Source organism: Erythranthe guttata, chromosome 12, assembly GCF_056151865.1.
Source record: "Erythranthe guttata isolate IM_541 chromosome 12, IM_541, whole genome shotgun sequence".
NCBI classification, from domain to species: Eukaryota; Viridiplantae; Streptophyta; class Magnoliopsida; order Lamiales; family Phrymaceae; genus Erythranthe; species Erythranthe guttata.
In genome coordinates, this window is record NC_142544.1 from 18,768,701 (window position 1) to 18,787,073 (window position 18,373).

The following is an 18,373-nucleotide window of genomic DNA, read 5'->3' on the forward strand; positions in this document are numbered from 1 at the left end:
ACAGCAGAAACCAAACCAAGCCATCCATAAATTTTGAGAAGAAAAATGTTCATAGGTATAAAATCGTACACGAAAGGGTTTCGTTTCCCCCTCCCCTCATTGTATGTATATAAGAGTAAAGCGCAAATGAATTACGAATGCAGTTCATGAGAAAAATACAAAATCTCTCATATCTTCACCCCAAGAAGCAAAATCTGTTTTATCAATTTCACACTATGAGAAAAAAATTACAGTTAGAAGACATTTTTGACAGTTTTTCGTAGGCCTAACCTCGGTCTTCGTCACCTATAAGAAGACGTGCTATTCTCTTCTTTTGGTGCTCAAAGGAAATCCATAACCACCCCGTAAACCCCCCAACCCTAACACTTATGTCTATATAGCGATTTTCAGTTGATCTTCGGCTTTGATCTTCTTGGCTTTAAGACAAACCAGAGTATAAATATAACAACCAAAAAGGCAGGAACTGTTGTCATGTCAAACTCAACCTCAACTTTCCTCTGCCTAGTGCAGTGAATTGGATGGAGACTCGCTACAGTTACATTCACATAATCGGCAAATCTGCAAATTAATAACACTTGCAGTGAGCAAAAATAATAGTTGTTTACATTCGATACCAAAATCTCAATCTCACTGAAAGTAAAGTAATGGAGAACAGGTCGTGTCAGGGTCGGTTTTATAAGTTTCCAGTCCAACATGCTAAACAGTGGCAAAGAATATAAAACTTCACATTTCATTACTTAGACCGGCTAGCCAACATACCAAGTAAAAAATTAGTAAACGTAAGTGAGATATGTAACTAAAGCTAATTACGAAAATAGAGTAATATCACGGTGGGTCGGTAGCTAACAGAATAAAACAGGTGATCTGTATAAACTTACACTTTTGCTGCATCCTCCAAAGTGTTGAGCAGTCTCAAGGCGTCCGTATAGCGCAGTTCCCCAGTAACAGTTGAAGTCTACAAGAAGAAACAGGTAGAAGTTTGAAATAACCAGCGTTTGCCTAACAATGAACAGTCCTAATATGAAATATGTACATTACAATGCAGTTTTAACCGCACTTACTCTTCTCCAAAGACTAACAACATAGTTGTACTTGTTTACCAACTCACGCTCATGTGACTGAAAGAGCTTGAAAGTCTGTTCCGCTGGTTCTCAAATTAAGTTTCAAACAATGAAAATATTTCAAAAAACAATCAGTATTAATACCCAGAAATTCTCTAAAGTTAATTCCAACAATTTTCAAGAACTCTCTTATCATACGATACCATTGAATGACATTACTATCTTCCAGGAATGAATTATTATTATTTGTCTTGACTAAATGGACTTCGGTTCTTCCAAGACCATCATGATATATCACAAGAAAGGATACATGTACGCTCCATGACAAGAAGATGAATGGCTGAATTCACAAGTTGTATCGATTCCTCAAGAGTTGTGAGGATATAGCTCCTAGCAATGGTATCAGACTGGAACTGGGAGATATGCCAACCTGGTGAGGTGACAGACAATGGGTTACAGCCCACTGACCATATCCAATCCTGTTGCACATCAAGATAGTGTTAGAATGAAATACTAAAACCGATGCAAGTTCTATCTCTAACTCCCCATTCTGGCAATTGAATAGATCATTTCTGAAGTGGTGTTTGGTGAGAGGTTAGGGGTACGAATCTTTTTGAGTGCGTGTGTTGTAACGCCAATTTATATATATAATAATAAAATTAAAAAGAAAAAAGCCTGGTCTTTGACCCTTTAACATCCAACAAACAGATGCATATAAGAAAGGTGAAATAGGGGCAAATGAAATTGCTTTATAAATAATAAAGGCCTTATAAAGTGTCCCTTCTCATTTAATGTAACATAAGCAGCATATTTTTGCAACATGTTAGGAGCCTAGGAATATCATAAATTCGTCTAAAGTAAACACTTCATAACCTCAATGGCAGTATTGTGGGCTTGACTGTAAACAAGATGAAGAGGAAGCAATCCAGCTAAATGTTCAGACACAGCAGCCAGAGCAGCTTTTGTGGGCCGCCTGTGTAACAAAAAGTATATTAGCTAGGCAAATTAGATATTTATACAATATTAATATAGTTCCTAGCATGCCGAACAGCCGGAAAGAAAAAAACTCCCGTCTCTACGTGTAGTTTCAACAGAAATACTGGCCCAACTGTGAAAATATCAAGGTCAATTTTGAGAACTAAAATAAAAGCACAAGTAACATCACCAGTTCTAATACAAAACAAAAGAATAACAGTTATGCATAACTGTATAAAATGCATGAAATGTTTCCCGGAATTCATGTTACATCATCAACTGAAAGCACTTTATTATGGATTAAGCAGCACAAAGGTCAAAGGGACAACGAAATACTTCTGATCAATGAACTCATAATGGAACACAGGTTAGGGCTTAGAAATAAAAGTTTTAAAGTGGAAACTGGAACATAAGAGAACTTTTTGCTATTATCCATCTCAAATTCCATTACTAAAGAAGCAAGTATTTAACCTCAAGTCCCATAAAAGTGGCTGCCCATTGCATTGCAGATGGCTTTCCCAGGATGATGGCTCCGACTGAACAACAATAACCATATCCGAGAGTGCTTTAGCCTGATAATGCTTGTCGACTAACAATGCATCGCCGTGAATGAACCAAAAAATAGGGATTTCCAGCGTAGACCTGCTATTGGCATGCGAACCTACAACAACGAAGGATGCATTACTTCACATAAATGATTATCAAACCTTTACAAGATGATAACAACTTCTGGACCTCTGGTCCTGGACTGCTGCAAATATAGGATAATTTGACTGCCACTATATGAACACTTAAACATGATAGTATAAATGTGCATTTGAATCCGCATATTCATACTAGAAAAATGAAGTTTCATGAGCCAGGCCAACAAAAAAAGATCCCAAGGAATATATCCATTAGTTGTCTGATTGACACATTGTAGACATTATTTTAAGCTACTCATACATAATTTACCTCATATTGTCAAGCAATATTTATAAAAATATTTGATTCAATAATATAACCAATGCCAACATGCACTGAATATGAAAAGGGTAAAACCTCTAGGCAATCAAACCTTTCAAGGAAACATGATCGGTTAACCTCTGCAGCTGATGCTGAAGAATAGAAGAATCAAGATATGATCGAACAGTCTTTCTATATGTTCCATTGACGAGTAACAAAGGTACAGCAGCTGCTCTCCTAGCCACTGAAAACGCCATTGCCAAAGCAGGATCCTCAGACAGTGGCAACCTATCAAAGAGATTATTCCAGTTAAACAAGGCAAGAATTAACTACCATGAGCAAAAATCAAACCACAAGTTTTGACATCTATCAATGAGGGTAATCCGAGTAGTCAAGCAGCTTGCATAAAACTTCAACAATTTCCTCATGTTCAAGAACTTCACAGAAATGTCGGTTACAGTTTCAATGATTCAAATATGAGATAATATTCTAGTTTTTAAGACTACGGTATACTTGGGTCCTTCCTGAAAATTGACATCTTAAATCTCATCTTTTCTTTCATTTCTCTAGTTCAAGGTTGACAACTTTCAGCATATAAGAAGGTCCAAAAATTTAATTCATCTATAGACAGAAAACCACCAGTAAACGACAGACATACATGTGTGGACTGAACTGAACTTTCTGAGAAGGTAACACCAAAGAGGAGAGCCCGTCCATGATACTTTTCAGATCAAGGGGTAACTGCTTAATACTTCTTGTTTTCTGCACAGGGAAAGCAGAGCAAAGACAAGTTTTCAACAATTTTTTTTAAGGTTTCCTGTATGCTTAATCCACGTATTTTTACCTCCTGTGTGATGAAAAACAATTGAAAGGAGATTTTATCGTAATAGTGGAATGCACCATCAGCAAGGGAAGGAGAAATTATGTGTCTCAATGATCCCCATAGTGTTGCCCCCATTTGTGAGAGGAAAGTATCACGTGCAACAGTATAATTTTGAAATTCCTGCACCGCCAAAGATAGATCAGCATTATAATTTGATTTCTGACGAAAATATAGCAAAGACGCTACGTATTCAATGAACAGAAGCTGCTCTTGAAGCAGAGCTAATATAACCTCATTAGCATCACTGAACAAATTCCAATTCTCCATCCGTTTCAATGCATCAATGGCTTTTTTCTTATGACTTTCCTCATGTTCCTCACTCTCATAAGACTGGAGCTCGTTTTTCAAATCTTGCATACGCTCATCAAGTTCTGGATGCAATTTAAATGAGATTTAATCAATACATGAAAGATAACTAAGAGAATTGAAGGGGAAAAAAAAGAAGGTCAATAGCTTAGTGAGAAGTTTGTGATCACAAACATTTTGTGAAAAACATATATATCTGTCAAGGAAAATGGCATTACAAGAACAGTCTATTTACATAAATAACTTTAACTAGGGACTAAAACAACCAATGAGAGAGAGAAAGAAGCTATCTCTCTGTCAAGAAAATGGCATTACCTTCACAAAGTGCAAGCTTCACCTTCCTTCCCTTGCAGTGTTTGAAAGCAAAAAGCTCATATATGTCTATTTCAGCTAGAAGGATATCAACGGCATGGTTATCATTCTGTGGGATATGATAAAACATGTTATGCATCACAATCCAATTAATAAATAACTTAATAGTTGTCACTACAAGAAAATAAAAATAAAAATAAAAAGAGGAATTTATTACACAGGAGCCCCAACAAATGAAATAACATTGTTTTTCCAAGCAAAAGGGAAAAAAGAAAAATAAGTAAAACTTTAGGCAATTTCTTTCATTTCAATGTAGCAAGAGCCAAAATAAGTAAGACTTTATGCAATTTTTTTCAATGTAGCAAGAGCCATATTCATAAAGATCATACACGGGAAAACAAATGCAATCATAAACACAAACCATGAGAACTTTACATGGCAAAATAATGTAATCCTTCATCAACCCTCATAACAATGTCTACCAAATGTGCCAACCTCTGATTAAAAAATTAAAATTAAAAAAAAAAAAAAGAGTTACTTATGTTTCCATTCTTTCATATAGCCGTGGCAATAACCAGAAAATATTAAGAATCTTCATAACAGCACATATAATTTTCAGATCTTTTTCGAAGTCATAAGTAAATAATATCATCATATAGATTAAAAAATTACAAAAACCCCAAATAAAGAGTAACTTAATAAATGGAAATCAAATAAATGCTTACATCACCAAGCACTGCAAACTTTTCCTGAATTGCCTCTTGCAAGCGATCTTCTGCTTCATCTTCTGAAATTTCTGGATGCATTAGAAATATTGTAAGTACAAATCAATTAAAAGAAAAACAACCTGAACAATTCGACAACTATCACTTAGTTGGAGGAATTACAATAGGGCTAAGGACAACTAAAATCTTGACATGTTGGCAAAGCAAGTGAATTGCCACAAGTAATCTGCAGGCAACTTTAACCAGCCATCATGCTAAATGAAACAAAATACAACATTTAAAACATTGAATTCCATACGGATGATGGCCTATATAGATAAGACTGTTATTCATATCAAATAAATGGAACCACTAAAAGCACCAGAATGATTCCCATGCGAAATCCAAATACCATGAGATTAGTTAAACTGACACCACCTTAACAAAATTCCACCAGGCTAACTAATACCTGCAACTGCACCAATGGTTTTCTCCACATTTGGTAGGCTTTGTTCTGTTCGTACGCCTTCTCCACCTACTGATGGTCCCCATGAAAAAGGGCCCGCGCTCAAGTCTACAAATGCCCACCTATATATAACAATTCCAACAACTAAGAAATCAAACTCATCAAAAAGAAGAATTGTTGGCAAGAGAGAAAGAGAGATGACCTATGATTCCCAATCCATGTATCAGTAAGACATTCAGCTTGAAAGCCACTGAAGTCCCCAGACTTCAAATCTTTCTCAGAGAAATGCTTCAGATCATCATTTTTCCCTTTCAAAAACTGCAACATTGAAAAGATCAATAAAAGACTCGCGAACACTACGACTATAAATACTTCTAGAACTGAATTTCGTCAATCCTGCATGTTTTCAAGATATGAAACAATCATATTTTCCTTTTTACCAATGAGCATTTTCAACACTATAACGCAATTAGAAAAATTAATATACCTGTAAAACTTTGCTCTGTATTATATCAGCTGTGTCTTTCCCTTGATATAGCTTCTCAACATTGTTCAATGCATCTTGGCATCTATTATGCCACTCTATCTGAAATGGTTACAGTGATTCAAGAAAGGCATAAAAATCATGACATGGAAAGCTTGAACTTTTTTGTAAACAACTTGAAAGAAAGTAAACAAGCACCGATTGAGAAAATCCAAGTTTGTGGAAAATTAATTTTGGTATAACTAAATTGTATATCATAGATAGATGCATAAAAAAATTAGGCAGTAGTATGACGCACCGTGTCTGTCTCCTCCGTTAAAGTCCAGGAAAACTTGGCCATTGGATGCTTTTCATACAAAGGTCTTTTGATTTTCTCCAGAGCTAACAAGATTATCAAATGTATAATTAGCAACCGCAAAATATGTTTCTCATCTACAAATAGGAAAATGCAAGAGACCCAGAGACAAATCCTACGCACCGAGAACACTATCCGGAATATTTCCAGACTGGAGGATTCTATCTTGCAAGGACTTATTCTGCAGAAATTAATTCAAGTACAGGCAGCACAAAAGTGTATAAGGGAAAAATAAAAGAAATACGTATTGCAAAGTCAGATTAGATAGCTCTAACTGCAAGCAAACAAGTATAGAATGTATTTTTCATAGTTAATTGAGATGAATCGAGATTGGAGAAAAAATATTCTTTGTTATCAGATGGGAATCGGAAATCCTAGAGCGAATGTGGGGGGGCTACATAATAATACAATATACCTCCTTAAGAAAGTCCATTTCAGTCTTAGATAAGCCTCTCCTGTAACATGAAAATCAAAGTTAATAAGCACATCCAGAGTGGAGATATAAACAGGACAAATACTTCCAACAACGATTGCTCTTGACAGATCAGGAAAGAAATTACTAGCAGCACAGAAGTATAATAAATTCCTGTATCATGGGGTATATAGAATAAAAGGATGTTATCATTATAAGTGAATTTCTAGCTTGCAATTCTAAGGCGGGATTGGAGAACCCTTTCTCCTCTTTTTAACTAATTTCCATAAATACTATTAATATGATCTTTTATCATATAAAAATTTCAATTCAAGAAATGATTAGCATGTATTGATTTTAGCATCATATAACCATAGCCACCCTAAGCTCATCTGAAGGACTCATTTTACAGCCATGTATATCTTAGCAGACTTAATCACTCGTGCAAAAGCACATTTCAGAAATCTTTGGCAACATTATCATGTCTTAGATATTCCCAGAATAACAACAATTATGCAATATACAGAGTAACGAACCTAGTCATAATAGTAGCATAACAAAATTAAAGGCTCATAATAATCACGGCATACAATATGACGCAGATATGGAAGTATATTTTTTCTAACTTCTGAGTTTTTAGTTTTTCTCTCTTTTTACTCGAGATGGAAGGTAATCAGTGTTTAAGAAACAAAAACACGTTATGACTGTGAAGCAAAGTTCCATATCAATATAAAATAAGGTTCAGTGATGTCTTCAAACACAAATTTGTTTGTTTTAGCTCAAACGTAATAAAAAAATCTAATTATATTTCAAGTAAGACATTCAGTAGCCAAATTTAACTAAAATTTGATTGGCATTACTAAAATCTTAATTAACATAGATATGCTATCTTAAGAAGACTTACCTATAACCATATTTAGATCTTTTAGCATCACGCTTTGGGTTCAGAATGAAGATGTTATATGCATCTTCCAATTGTAAATACTCCACGAGGCTGGTAACGACGACATCCATCATATCAACGTCAACTTGCCAAAGACCTATTTCATCATCACTTTGACGACAAACAATGAAGAATTCATTCAATGAGTACACACCATTTACGCCAAACAATACATCGTAAATTATAAGTCTTCTAATTCCTGGGGCACTAAAATACCTGGTACTGGATACATCATCCTTGCGGCCAAGGACATTAATAGCACGCTCAAATATGGATGTGACTTTTTCACTCATTTGGATGGCGTGAACGGAAAAGCTAGAAGTGCATTTGACGAAAAATAAAAAGTTAACCATGTAAGTAACAATAATAATAAACATAAACAATAATAGTAGGTCGCACAACTTCACATAGTACATTTTCTTATATCAGTCAAATAAAAACGAATCTGGGCAATACTTAGAATTTATGGGGCTGATCATCGGAAGATGGTGACGGCGTTCTTGATCTATGCTAATCTTGTAAAATGGTGTGAGAATTTCTCCAATTTTTGGAATCCTAGTGTGTTCGAATATGTGATCAATATTTGTGAACCATCGCTCTAATTCTTCGGCATTTAGCTTAAATTCTGAAAAAGAGAAATAATAGATGGTTGTAAATAAAAATCAACGGTCTAAGAGAAAACTTCGACAAATGTATTGAGTAGTATCCCCACATACCTTTGTTTCCACTCCCTTCAAATCCTATAAAAATAAAGTTTACAGGCACTGGGAGATATAGCGAATCAACTTCCAAAAGCTTCAGATGATTTGCAATATTTCCTGAGAACCAAGAGAAATAAACCTTTACACTATGATAACGTAAAATAAGTTACAACAATTTCATATATGCATGGGTAGCCTACATCAGAAACTGCACACATTGAAAACGTGCGGATCATATTTAATGTAAGCTATCAAGTTTAGAAACAAAAAGAAATGAGGTGATCGGAAGATGGTCGGAATTCTTGAAATCCGTCCCTCATGGAACATAACAGGAATCCATTTATAGTTCAAGAACATTGAAAAATTGGTAAAACAAGAAAGCTCCAATGAAATTTTGCATCCAGTCATGCAGGCTGCAGCGATAAAAAACCTCTATTTTTGGCAGTGAAGTTTTTGTAAATAGCCCTAAGGCTAAAACAATAATCAGCAACCTAGTAATATGTTACCGTCCCCAATCCACCAGCTTACAGCAAATGAACACTATGTGCACCCACATACTTACAAGTCCCTTACTCCCTTTTGGATATTTCTCGGAGAATAGTAACTCAGCTCGCACAAACCTTATACAAAATTTCTTAAATTTAGCTGACATTGATAACCCACACTAGTGGTGAAACTATAGGCTGTATTGACTTAACAATAATTTACAGATTGTAACAGTATCGGGATAGCATATCAAACAGAAAGGAAACTGTTTTACGAATCCAATTGTCATACACAATAAGTACCTGCCTTGGTGTAGTTGATGGCATCGAATTTCCCAGCGTTAGACGATTCCAGATCATCATAGCCTGTACTTGCCGTCAATCCAGTTACAAAAAGAAAAAAAAATGTTCAAATGAACTTCCTACGGTACGAAGCTAAAGGAAAAATACAATATACATGATATACCAAAATAGGAAAACAAAAAATCATACCGCTGCGTATAACGGACTCACTCCAGAATCGACTTTTCTCCTTAAGGTTAAACAAAGAAAATACAGAGGGTGATTTCCCACTTTTACGATTCCCAAATGGTGCCCCATCTGATGTATCCCCTGATAACTGACATAAAAAAGTTAAAGCAAAAATCCATCAGAATTCAGAACACACACATTTTCACTGAAATGTACTCATCAACCTTTTCGCTTCCCCATTATTTCATATTTCAAATTCACTCAAATTAAACGGATTTAATCAACTCACACCTACTCATGCACTTAATTACACAATTTACACAGCGAAGCGAAAATCAACACACAATCTCACTTCAGATAACGTGATAGAGACAATCCGTCCGTCAGAAAAATATGCATTTTACACACACACGCATACATACACACATACATATATATACTCACCAAGAGGGAGAGCAGGATTAAGGAGACAAAGCGACAAAGTTGAAGACCAAACATCGAAGCGGATCTCCTCGCCCAATCCTGATTTACCTGCTACCAATTCTCAATTTTTTATTTGAAAAAATAATACACAGATGGAATAAACAAGGAAAATGATGAAAACCCCCAAAATTGAATCGAGCAGCGATGGATCGAAGGGTGACTTGAGAAAGACTAGAGCGACTGTAAAAGAACAGCACAACTTTTGTGACCCGTTGGGTTAGAAATTAAACATTGGGAAATTACTGCCAGTAAATCCACATCTCGCTACTAAACTCGTGTTTGACGCAAATGCAACTTTTGCTTCGAAATACTATCCACACTCCACCATTTGTTTGTTCCAGAAATACCCTTAAACAATTACTAGTTTACCCTACATCTTTGTAATAAAAAATTATTATAATTATTAAAAAATCAAATTAGTACATTTTTACGTATTATTATTGATCATGTCACTGCACTACACAAATATACAGAACCATTCATCAATCATCAATCCTCAATCATCATCACTTATTGAAACATTTTCGATTGTCTTTTATGCAAAGACACGATGTAGATCGATAAGTGTTCGTACATTTGAAAATTCGAGATATATGTGAGTTTAGTGGCCAATAATCCATTTTTTATGAATAGTTCCGGGAAAAAATCCGGGGCCGCTGTTCCCGAGCCCCCCTCAACATTTAGTCCAGCCTTCCAACAAATTCTGGCTCCGCCCCTAGATTTAAGTGTGTTAAGAAGATTAGAAGATGGAATTTGTGACATCGAAAGTTAAATGTTGGCTTGATTTCATAAAAAAAAAAAAAATCATTAGTTTCTGCGTAGTGATAAAACTAGTGAAGTGTGGATAGCAATTTGGTGTTGTCCCACTCACCCAAATTCATTTTATTTTTGTAAATCAATAATTTTATTTTAATTTTAATTCCACAAGGTTTCAAGAAATGCAAAATGTCCAAGCTTTATATATACGGTTACAGAACATTCTCAACACGCACGAAAATGGGCAGCTCCTTCAAAACAGCTGTCCAGAAGGTATTCATGCAACAAAGCCCCCTCCCAATTCTGTTACCGAAACCGAAATCGAAACCCCTTTATTAGCTTTTTCTTCACTTCAAACCACTCTCATAAATTCAACATTCTTCAAAATTTGTCACCTCTACCCAGCTTCATTCAATGGCTAGAAGGAGAGAAGAGTACCTTTCACCAGAAATAGTTAACCGGGGCATCAACAATTCTGGTTCACCGAGCTTTTCGGTAAAGGTTAACCGCGGTTTGCCTGACTTCCTCAGTTCAGTCAACTTGAAATATGTGAGACTTGGCTACCGTTATCTTATTAACCACGGTAAATATTTCGCCGTCTTGCCGGTTCTTCTAGTGATCGTCGGTACACAAATTGGGAAGCTAACATGGGATGGTGTTTTTTCCTTGGAGTATTACAACCTAGTCAACACCCTTCTCTTATCAGGATTCTTGTCCCTGTTTGTGTACGTTTATCTCGATTTGACTCCTCGTTCGACTTATCTGGTCGATTTCGCCTGCTACCTCCCACCAAACGAACTCAAGGTATCCATCTATCTATTAAGTACCTTTCTAATTTCCTGCATAATTTTGTTGCAAGATTTACGATTAATATTTTGGACTGTCATTACAGATAACGAACGAGGAATACATAGAGTTGGCCAAGAAATCAGGCCAGTTCAACGATGCAGCAATTGAATTCCAGCAGCAAGTTCTCAAGAATTCAGGCATAGGCGATGAAACGTACCTGCCAAGAGTGATTTTCCGGACAAATTACAGAAAAGACCTTGGAGAGGGCCGCGAAGAGGCGGCGATGTTGATGTTTGGGGCGGTGGAGGACCTCTTTGCCGCCACTGGAATCCGCCCCAAAGACATACGGATCCTGATTGTCAACTGTGGGGTCCTCAACACCACCCCTTCACTCTCCGCAATGATAATCAACCGCTACAAGCTCAGCCACACAATCCAGAGCTTCAATATTGGCGGCATGGGCTGTGCCGCCGGCATAACTGCTGTTGATCTGGCCAACGACCTTCTGAACGCCTATCCAGGCTCGTATGCAATGATAGTGAGCACTGAAGTTGTCAGTTTCACTTGGTATGGTGGGAACGAGATGGATATGCTGCTTCCGAACTGCTTCCTCCGCATGGGGGCTGCCGCCATTTTGCTCTCGAATCGCCGCCTGGACAGGTGGCGCTCCAAATATCAATTGAAGCAGGTAATCCATACATGAAAGACTAGGTTCTCTAGAGGCTAAACCTTCAGTAAAAATGTCCAAGTAATACATAAAATTCATTGCCTGCAATACTACACTATAATAAATCTCTAGATGAAAGACTAGATTCTCCAAAAGTGGTGGGGGCCATGGCCCCCTATAAGCATGCGCTCTCCGTCACCTAAGATTTGGTCGGCCGATTAATGAGTCAATTTATCCCATTCACTATCTTCAAAGATATCAGTTACTAGCTAAACAAATGGAACGAAGAAAAAACATATCTATATTTAACCATGATAACATATATGTATGTATACACTACATGTATCGAATCTATATCTAACCTTTTCTCGTCCACCCGATCGAATCTGCAGTTGGTCAGAACTCACAAAGGAACGGATGAGAGGAGCTTCAGAAGCATACAACTCAAAGAAGACTCACAAAGAAAACAAGGCCTATCAGTGAGCAAAGACGTGATAGAAGTAGGGGGGCATGCCCTCAAGGCCAACATCACCACACTCGGCCCACTAGTGCTCCCTCTTTCGGAGCAATTCCACTTCTTCAAATCACTACTTTTCAAGAAAACCGGCTCCTCCAAGCCCTACATCCCCGACTACAAGCTCGCATTCGAGCACATCTGCATACTGGCTACGAGCAAGAAAGTGCTGGACGAGATACAGAAGAACCTGGACCTGACAGATGAGTACATGGAAGCTTCTAGAAAGACCCTGGAGCGGTTCGGAAATACTTCCAGCAGCAGCATTTGGTACGAGCTGGCTTACTTGGAAGCCAAGAACAGGATCAAGAACGGGGACAGGGTCTGGCAACTGGCTCTCGGCTCTGGCTTCAAGTGCAACAGTGTTGTCTGGAGGGCTGTCAGAACTGTTAGGCAGATGAAACGGAAACCGTGGAACGAGAATTGAAGACTCGGGTTGTAATTAGGCATCATCATCATCGTATGTTATAGAAATATAGATGGGAAATAAGTTAATAATCATAACCTAGTACTAGTGAAAAATGTACTTTCATTTCATTTACTTCATGTACTGATTGTATAATGATCTTCGTGGTGATCAAAAATATATTGTACACAATAGTTCACACAAATGTAGCATAACTTCAACCAAGAACAGCAGAACTCACAAACACATTTTCTCTTCCCAATTTTTTCAACAAGCCAATTAATTACAACAGTACCACTCCAACCTTTTGCTCCCCACATTCATAAATTACAACATGCAATTAAAACATGAAGCACAACAAAAACCAATTCACCTAGTACTAGGGTAACAAACAAAAGTGAAACCAAAATCAACTCACATTCCCCGCCGCTTGAAATATCATCGAGAGAAGGCGGCATACCGCCACGAACCAGTGATCCCGTTAGCTGAGCGGCCGTGAAGGATTCAACCTCACCGACTTTCATCCTGAAAAAAAAAATACAAAAAAACTAACAAAAAGCATATTCGTATTTCAAATTGAAGAACGAGAAATGTATCTAACAATACGGACTCGATCGCCATTGTTGAATTGATTGTCCTCCTCGCGAGACGTGAATTTTGAGGTGCGGTTGACACAACGATCGTGGTGGAAGAGGCGATCGACCGCCAGCACTACCGAATTCTGCATTTGTGTCCGACCACCACCATCCCCCGTCACCGGATTCATCCTGAATTTCCGATGATTTTTTCTCCACTTTCGAAAAAAAAATCTAAACCCACGCGCCACGACGTCGTATCGTCCATGAATCAGTGGGCCTCTTCTCGACAGGCTTGGCCCTTGGCATAAAAGTAAGTGGATTAAAAATCTCGGCCCACATGCATCTTTCATAACTTGGTCCACTACTTAATTGATTGCAAAAGTTTAAAAATACATACATTTAAAAATTTAGTTCACCTTTTTAATTGTCTTTTTTTTTTCAATAATGTTTAAATATAAATGGAAAAGTATAATAATATATTTAAAAGAAACATATAATACTAATTAATAATGTATTTTTTTTTTAAATATTGGATTTTTTGAATTATTTTTTAAAATTAAAATTCAAACAAAAAAATATGTTATGTTATATTCTTAGTTATGAAACGTTGTAATATTATTTTAATAAATTGTGTTTTCTATATTATTATTCGACACAGTATTTATTTTTCATTTCGAAAGTTTTTTAAAATATTAAAAAAATTAATTGAAGGATTAAATAATCATTTTACAACGTACTTGTTCTTAATATTATTTCAGGCAATCAATTACCCAAACGAGTTTCAGGAAATAATGTTGACTGCAATTTTCCTCAGTAGGTGTACTTTTATCTTTTAGACTTATTTGTAATTAATATGCCTTTTTGGCTATTAAATTCAACCTTTGACCGTCAACCCACAACCACCCTTCTGATTTTTTTTTTCTCACCACCGTCAAACGGTCAAAGTTTAAAGTGCTCTATCTACACTTTATTGGGGATTAAATAAAAATAAAATAATATGAAGAATTAATTGTTCACGAACAAACACAAATAAAAAATAATAATTATTTTAATTTTTCCGAAAAAGAAATGAACCAGATTTACTCTGCATTATGTATCAGCTGATTTTGCTTATCCAGATTTACGAAATTAACTTCATTTGTGCAGATAAGAAACCAAAACCAAAACAGATCCGAATGGTAGAAGAGCGCGTAGAACTCAGCACAAGCGATTTAATGAAATTACGAACTCAGTCCTGAAATTTAGCGATATTACTAAAATACTTTGAAGCTTACATTGATTTCTCTGTAACAGCGAAGATCTAGTAGTTAAAAACATTTAATAAAGTAACCTAATAATTTTTATTTCATACTTGTCGCTCATCATTTGCCGGAGCGATCGGGATTAGGCTTTTCCTCCGCCCGCTTAGGCTGCGGCGGCTGCGGCGGCAACTGAACACCAGCACCACCGGCGCTGCGTTCCTGCGGCGGATGCGGAGCTTGAGCGGCAGGTGGCGCGTGAGCGATGTCGTCTGTGAGAGGATCGGAGAGGTTGTCCGGAAGAACGAAAACACCCTGCGACGGCCGCCGCCGGTGACGGTTAGCTCTCTCGGACATTTTTTGTTTGGAGTCTACAGAAAATGTTAGGGGGAAAAGGAACAAAAATATTATTGTTAGCCTTTGGAAATTGGAACTATGGAAATGTAGTGAAAAAAGAGTAATTGGTTGGGTCTTATAGGAAGATAAGTCAAAGATTATCTTCATATTGGGATTATGTAGCAATAAATTACTTAGATTTTCTGAATCCTATTGGAAATATTTAAAAAAATAAAATTAATAATAATAAATACATTTTTCTAATTTTCGAATTTTTTGTTAGAATGCTCGTTTTCTTAATATACACGCAACAATACAAAATGATATATACTATGGAACGGAAGAAAAAAGTATTAAATGAACTTTCGTTTAATTTGCCGCTAGTGACGGATAATATGTATTTTTAATTTGGATACTTACAGATGCGGTCGATTTAATTTTTTCTTAATAAGTAAAAAAGAAAAGAAAAAGTCGACCGCATCCGTAAGTATCTAAATTATGAATGCGGTCGACTTTACGTTTGGGATAATATGAACTTTCATGTAATTCAATTTGGTCAAACCAAGTTAAGTGGTTCACCAAGTATTTGATCATTCGATGCACCGATTAGTTTAGTTGTATTAATGATTCGGCGTTCATGCATCAGGATTACGATTTATGGATCCTACACTCGGTGAAAATACACTATGCGATTTTAAAACGTATACGTACGTAAATAACTACCCACTAAATATACATACACATTGCGTATGTGTTATTATGTGTAGATCTACGACTTAAAACTATACGAAATGTTGCATTGTTCCTTTTCACATTTTTGTGAAGTAGTATTAACATAATATATCAATAAATATTTTAAATGAGCTAATTGCAAATACCACCCCTGTGTTATTTCTAATTGTCAAATACCCCCTTGTGAAAAAAAAACTCACCAACACCCCCTTGTGTTATCAAAGTCAGAGCATCGAGACCCCTAGAGGCAAATCGTGTCACTCACTCGCGGATTGTGCGACTTTTGATAGTATTTTAAGGGTGAAATGTCATAAATACCCCTTTATAAAATAAAAAATAACCTTGCTGGTTAAATTATGAATAACCTAAATTTATAGGACCAAATTGTAATTTTCAGAATTTAAAATAATAATGTGAGAAATATTAATTGTCATTAAAAAAAATAAAAAATAAAAAATTCATCGTCTTCTTCCCGATCCCGATCCCGATCCCCACCCCCAAACCCCAACCCCAACCCCAACCCCAAGTTCAACACCATCACCTCCTCTTCTGCAATCCATATCAGACCCGATCCGCACAACCCGAGGCTAACCCAACTCCAATTACAGCAACGACCTATCTACAACATCTCCAAACGATTTCTCTCGACGGCGACGAGTTTGACGGCCGAACCTGCTAGGTCCAAAAATTGCATATTTTTGTTCTTTTCTCTTCTCTTGCTCGCCTTATCGCCGCCACCGCCGTCAAAATACGAGATTGTGGTAAGGTTTGAGGCACGGGTAAAATTTATTGATGGAAACTAAAATTTCAAAGATGTTGTGGGCGGCGGATTTGGAGAAGATGGTGGTGGTGGTGGAGGGGTGAGTTGGTGGTGAGTGGCGGAGAAGAAGCGGCGGCCGGATGGACATGAGTGATGTTGCCTGTGAGTTGGGTGGGAGGGCGGGCCTGTGAGTTGGGTTTGGATGGCAGGGGTTTTGGAGAAGAAGCTATTTTTTTTTTCTTTTCTTTTCTTTTCTTTATTTAATAGAATGTAAAAATATATAAAAACTTTTAATGTCACAATATATATTTTATTTTGTTTTAAATATTTTTTTTATTTTTAATATTTACAAAATAAATAAATATATAATATTTATAAAATTATTATATGTTTTATTAATTGCTGAAAAACCCAGGGCATTTTTGTAACTTTACCTTCAGTCAAAGCCTAAAATCACAAAGGGTGCAGTGTGCTTCGAAAATGATAACACAAGGGGGTGTTGGTAAGTTTTTTTTCCACAGGGGGGTATTTGACAATTAGAGATAACACAGAGGTGGTATTTGCAATTAGCTCTATTTTAAATACATAAAAATGACAGTGTGAATACATTTTAACTATTTTAAGTGGGTTTTGAGTATGGTTCAAATTTTTTTATTGGGCTTCTAAATTATATCTAAGTTGCTTTCAATTTTTTAGCCCAACCAATTACAGCCCAACAAAGTTAATAATTATGAAATTACACCAAGAAAATTAAGTTAATAGAATCCAGTCATTCACTAAGATCCAAACACCCTCCATCCCTCACACGTGTTTTCGAGCATGAAACCAACGGCCACACGTGTCACCCCATCCTCCTCCATCTCCTTCCCCCAATACATCTTCAATCGACTTTCCCACATTCACAACCTCATCTCTCTGATTTCTCCGATCACACACACACACACAAACACACAGCAACAATGGCGGAGCGACAATATCCGGCCGCGAGGTCATCCACCGCCGGCGGCTCCATCATACAGAAGCTCAGAGAGCACGCGCCGAACTCAACACAGCTGGCCGGCCTCGCCACGCTCGTAGTCTCCGGCGGAATTTTGCTCCTCCTCGCCGGACTCACCCTCACCGCCACCGTACTCAGCCTCATCTTCTTCGCACCTCTCATTCTCATCTCCAGCCCGATATGGTTCCCGATCGGCGTCCTGATCTTCATCGTCGTTTCCGGATTTTTGTCCTTTCTCGGATTCGGCGTGGCTGCCGTGGCGGCGGCGTCCTGGCTGTACAGGTATTTCAGGGGGTTCCATCCGGTCGGGTCGAACCGGTTCGATTTCGCCAGGACCCGAATCGCTGATACGGCGGGTCAGATGAAGGATTATGCTAGAGAGTATGGTGGGTACTTGCATGCCAAAGTTAAGGATGCTGCTCCTAGTGCTTGAAAATCGGCTTTGCGGAAACCCGAGTTTTGCATTATATTATTTTCTCTAATTTTGCTTCTGTTTTTTTTTTTTTTGGTAAATGAACAGTGATTTTTATCGTCTGATCTTTCTTGTTAATCAAAAACTTTGATGCTTCTCTAAATATATAATTAATTTGTCGCTCTTGAGTTAAATCTATTGC

At 37.0% G+C, this 18,373-nt stretch overlaps 3 protein-coding genes and 1 long non-coding RNA gene across 7 annotated transcripts; 2 read left to right on the plus strand and 2 right to left on the minus strand.

Annotated features, from left to right (window-relative positions):
* Window positions 1-31: 31 nt before the first annotated feature.
* LOC105967932 (uncharacterized) lies at window positions 32-10,362 on the minus strand. 3 transcript variants are annotated; one of them, XM_088826036.1, is made up of 26 exons: window positions 10,187-10,362; window positions 9,948-10,034; window positions 9,525-9,651; window positions 9,336-9,398; window positions 8,563-8,664; window positions 8,303-8,471; window positions 8,063-8,161; window positions 7,808-7,957; window positions 6,907-6,946; window positions 6,615-6,672; window positions 6,435-6,517; window positions 6,140-6,238; window positions 5,855-5,970; window positions 5,656-5,774; window positions 5,208-5,278; window positions 4,486-4,591; window positions 4,096-4,235; window positions 3,826-3,984; window positions 3,640-3,743; window positions 3,094-3,269; window positions 2,508-2,697; window positions 1,935-2,034; window positions 1,372-1,540; window positions 1,062-1,144; window positions 879-955; window positions 32-558 (listed from the first exon to the last, which is right to left on the minus strand). In XM_088826036.1, exons 2-26 carry the CDS (start codon window positions 9,999-10,001, stop codon window positions 387-389), a joined length of 2,826 nt encoding a protein of 941 aa, XP_088682162.1. In that variant the 5' UTR covers window positions 10,002-10,034; window positions 10,187-10,362; the 3' UTR covers window positions 32-386. The 3 variants fall into 3 exon arrangements, with proteins under 3 accessions (XP_088682162.1, XP_088682160.1, XP_088682163.1); XM_088826034.1 differs by having other exon boundaries at window positions 10,108-10,263; XM_088826037.1 differs by having other exon boundaries at window positions 9,340-9,398; window positions 10,108-10,227.
* Window positions 10,363-10,866: 504 nt separating this feature from the next.
* Window positions 10,867-14,056, minus strand: LOC105968107 (uncharacterized). Of its 2 annotated transcripts, none has more exons than XR_001173727.2 (4): window positions 13,729-14,056; window positions 12,561-13,643; window positions 11,749-12,183; window positions 10,867-11,581 (listed from the first exon to the last, which is right to left on the minus strand). It is a non-coding gene; the product is annotated as an uncharacterized LOC105968107 (long non-coding RNA). The 2 variants fall into 2 exon arrangements; XR_016034612.1 differs by having other exon boundaries at window positions 11,749-12,260.
* LOC105968106 (3-ketoacyl-CoA synthase 15) lies at window positions 11,157-13,323 on the plus strand. Its single transcript, XM_012992721.2, has 3 exons — window positions 11,157-11,546; window positions 11,635-12,219; window positions 12,591-13,323. The coding sequence occupies exons 1-3, from the start codon at window positions 11,157-11,159 to the stop codon at window positions 13,137-13,139; spliced, it is 1,524 nt and encodes a 507-aa protein (XP_012848175.2). The 3' UTR covers window positions 13,140-13,323.
* A 3,518-nt stretch (window positions 14,057-17,574) lies between the features above and the next one.
* Window positions 17,575-18,365, plus strand: LOC105968002 (Oleosin family protein). Its single transcript, XM_012992591.2, has one exon. It carries the CDS (start codon window positions 17,722-17,724, stop codon window positions 18,190-18,192), a length of 471 nt encoding a protein of 156 aa, XP_012848045.2. The 5' UTR covers window positions 17,575-17,721; the 3' UTR covers window positions 18,193-18,365.
* The last annotated feature ends 8 nt before the right edge of the window (window positions 18,366-18,373 follow it).

Bases quoted from the DNA above. Each gene is read 5' to 3' on its own strand.
- LOC105967932 (XM_088826036.1), bottom strand. From the start codon at position 10,001: ATGTTTGGTCTTCAACTTTGTCGCTTTGTCTCCTTAATCCTGCTCTCC. The intron at 956-1,061 runs GTAAGTGCGGTT...TTCTTCTTGTAG, and splicing joins TTGTTAGTCTTTGGAGAAGA to ACTTCAACTGTTACTGGGGA. The intron at 559-878 runs GTAAGTTTATAC...ATTAATTTGCAG, and splicing joins TTGGAGGATGCAGCAAAAGT to ATTTGCCGATTATGTGAATG.
- LOC105968106 (XM_012992721.2), top strand. From the start codon at position 11,157: ATGGCTAGAAGGAGAGAAGAGTACCTTTCACCAGAAATAGTTAACCGG. The intron at 11,547-11,634 runs GTATCCATCTAT...CTGTCATTACAG, and splicing joins TCCCACCAAACGAACTCAAG to ATAACGAACGAGGAATACAT. The intron at 12,220-12,590 runs GTAATCCATACA...TCGAATCTGCAG, and splicing joins CCAAATATCAATTGAAGCAG to TTGGTCAGAACTCACAAAGG.
- LOC105968002 (XM_012992591.2), top strand. From the start codon at position 17,722: ATGGCGGAGCGACAATATCCGGCCGCGAGGTCATCCACCGCCGGCGGC.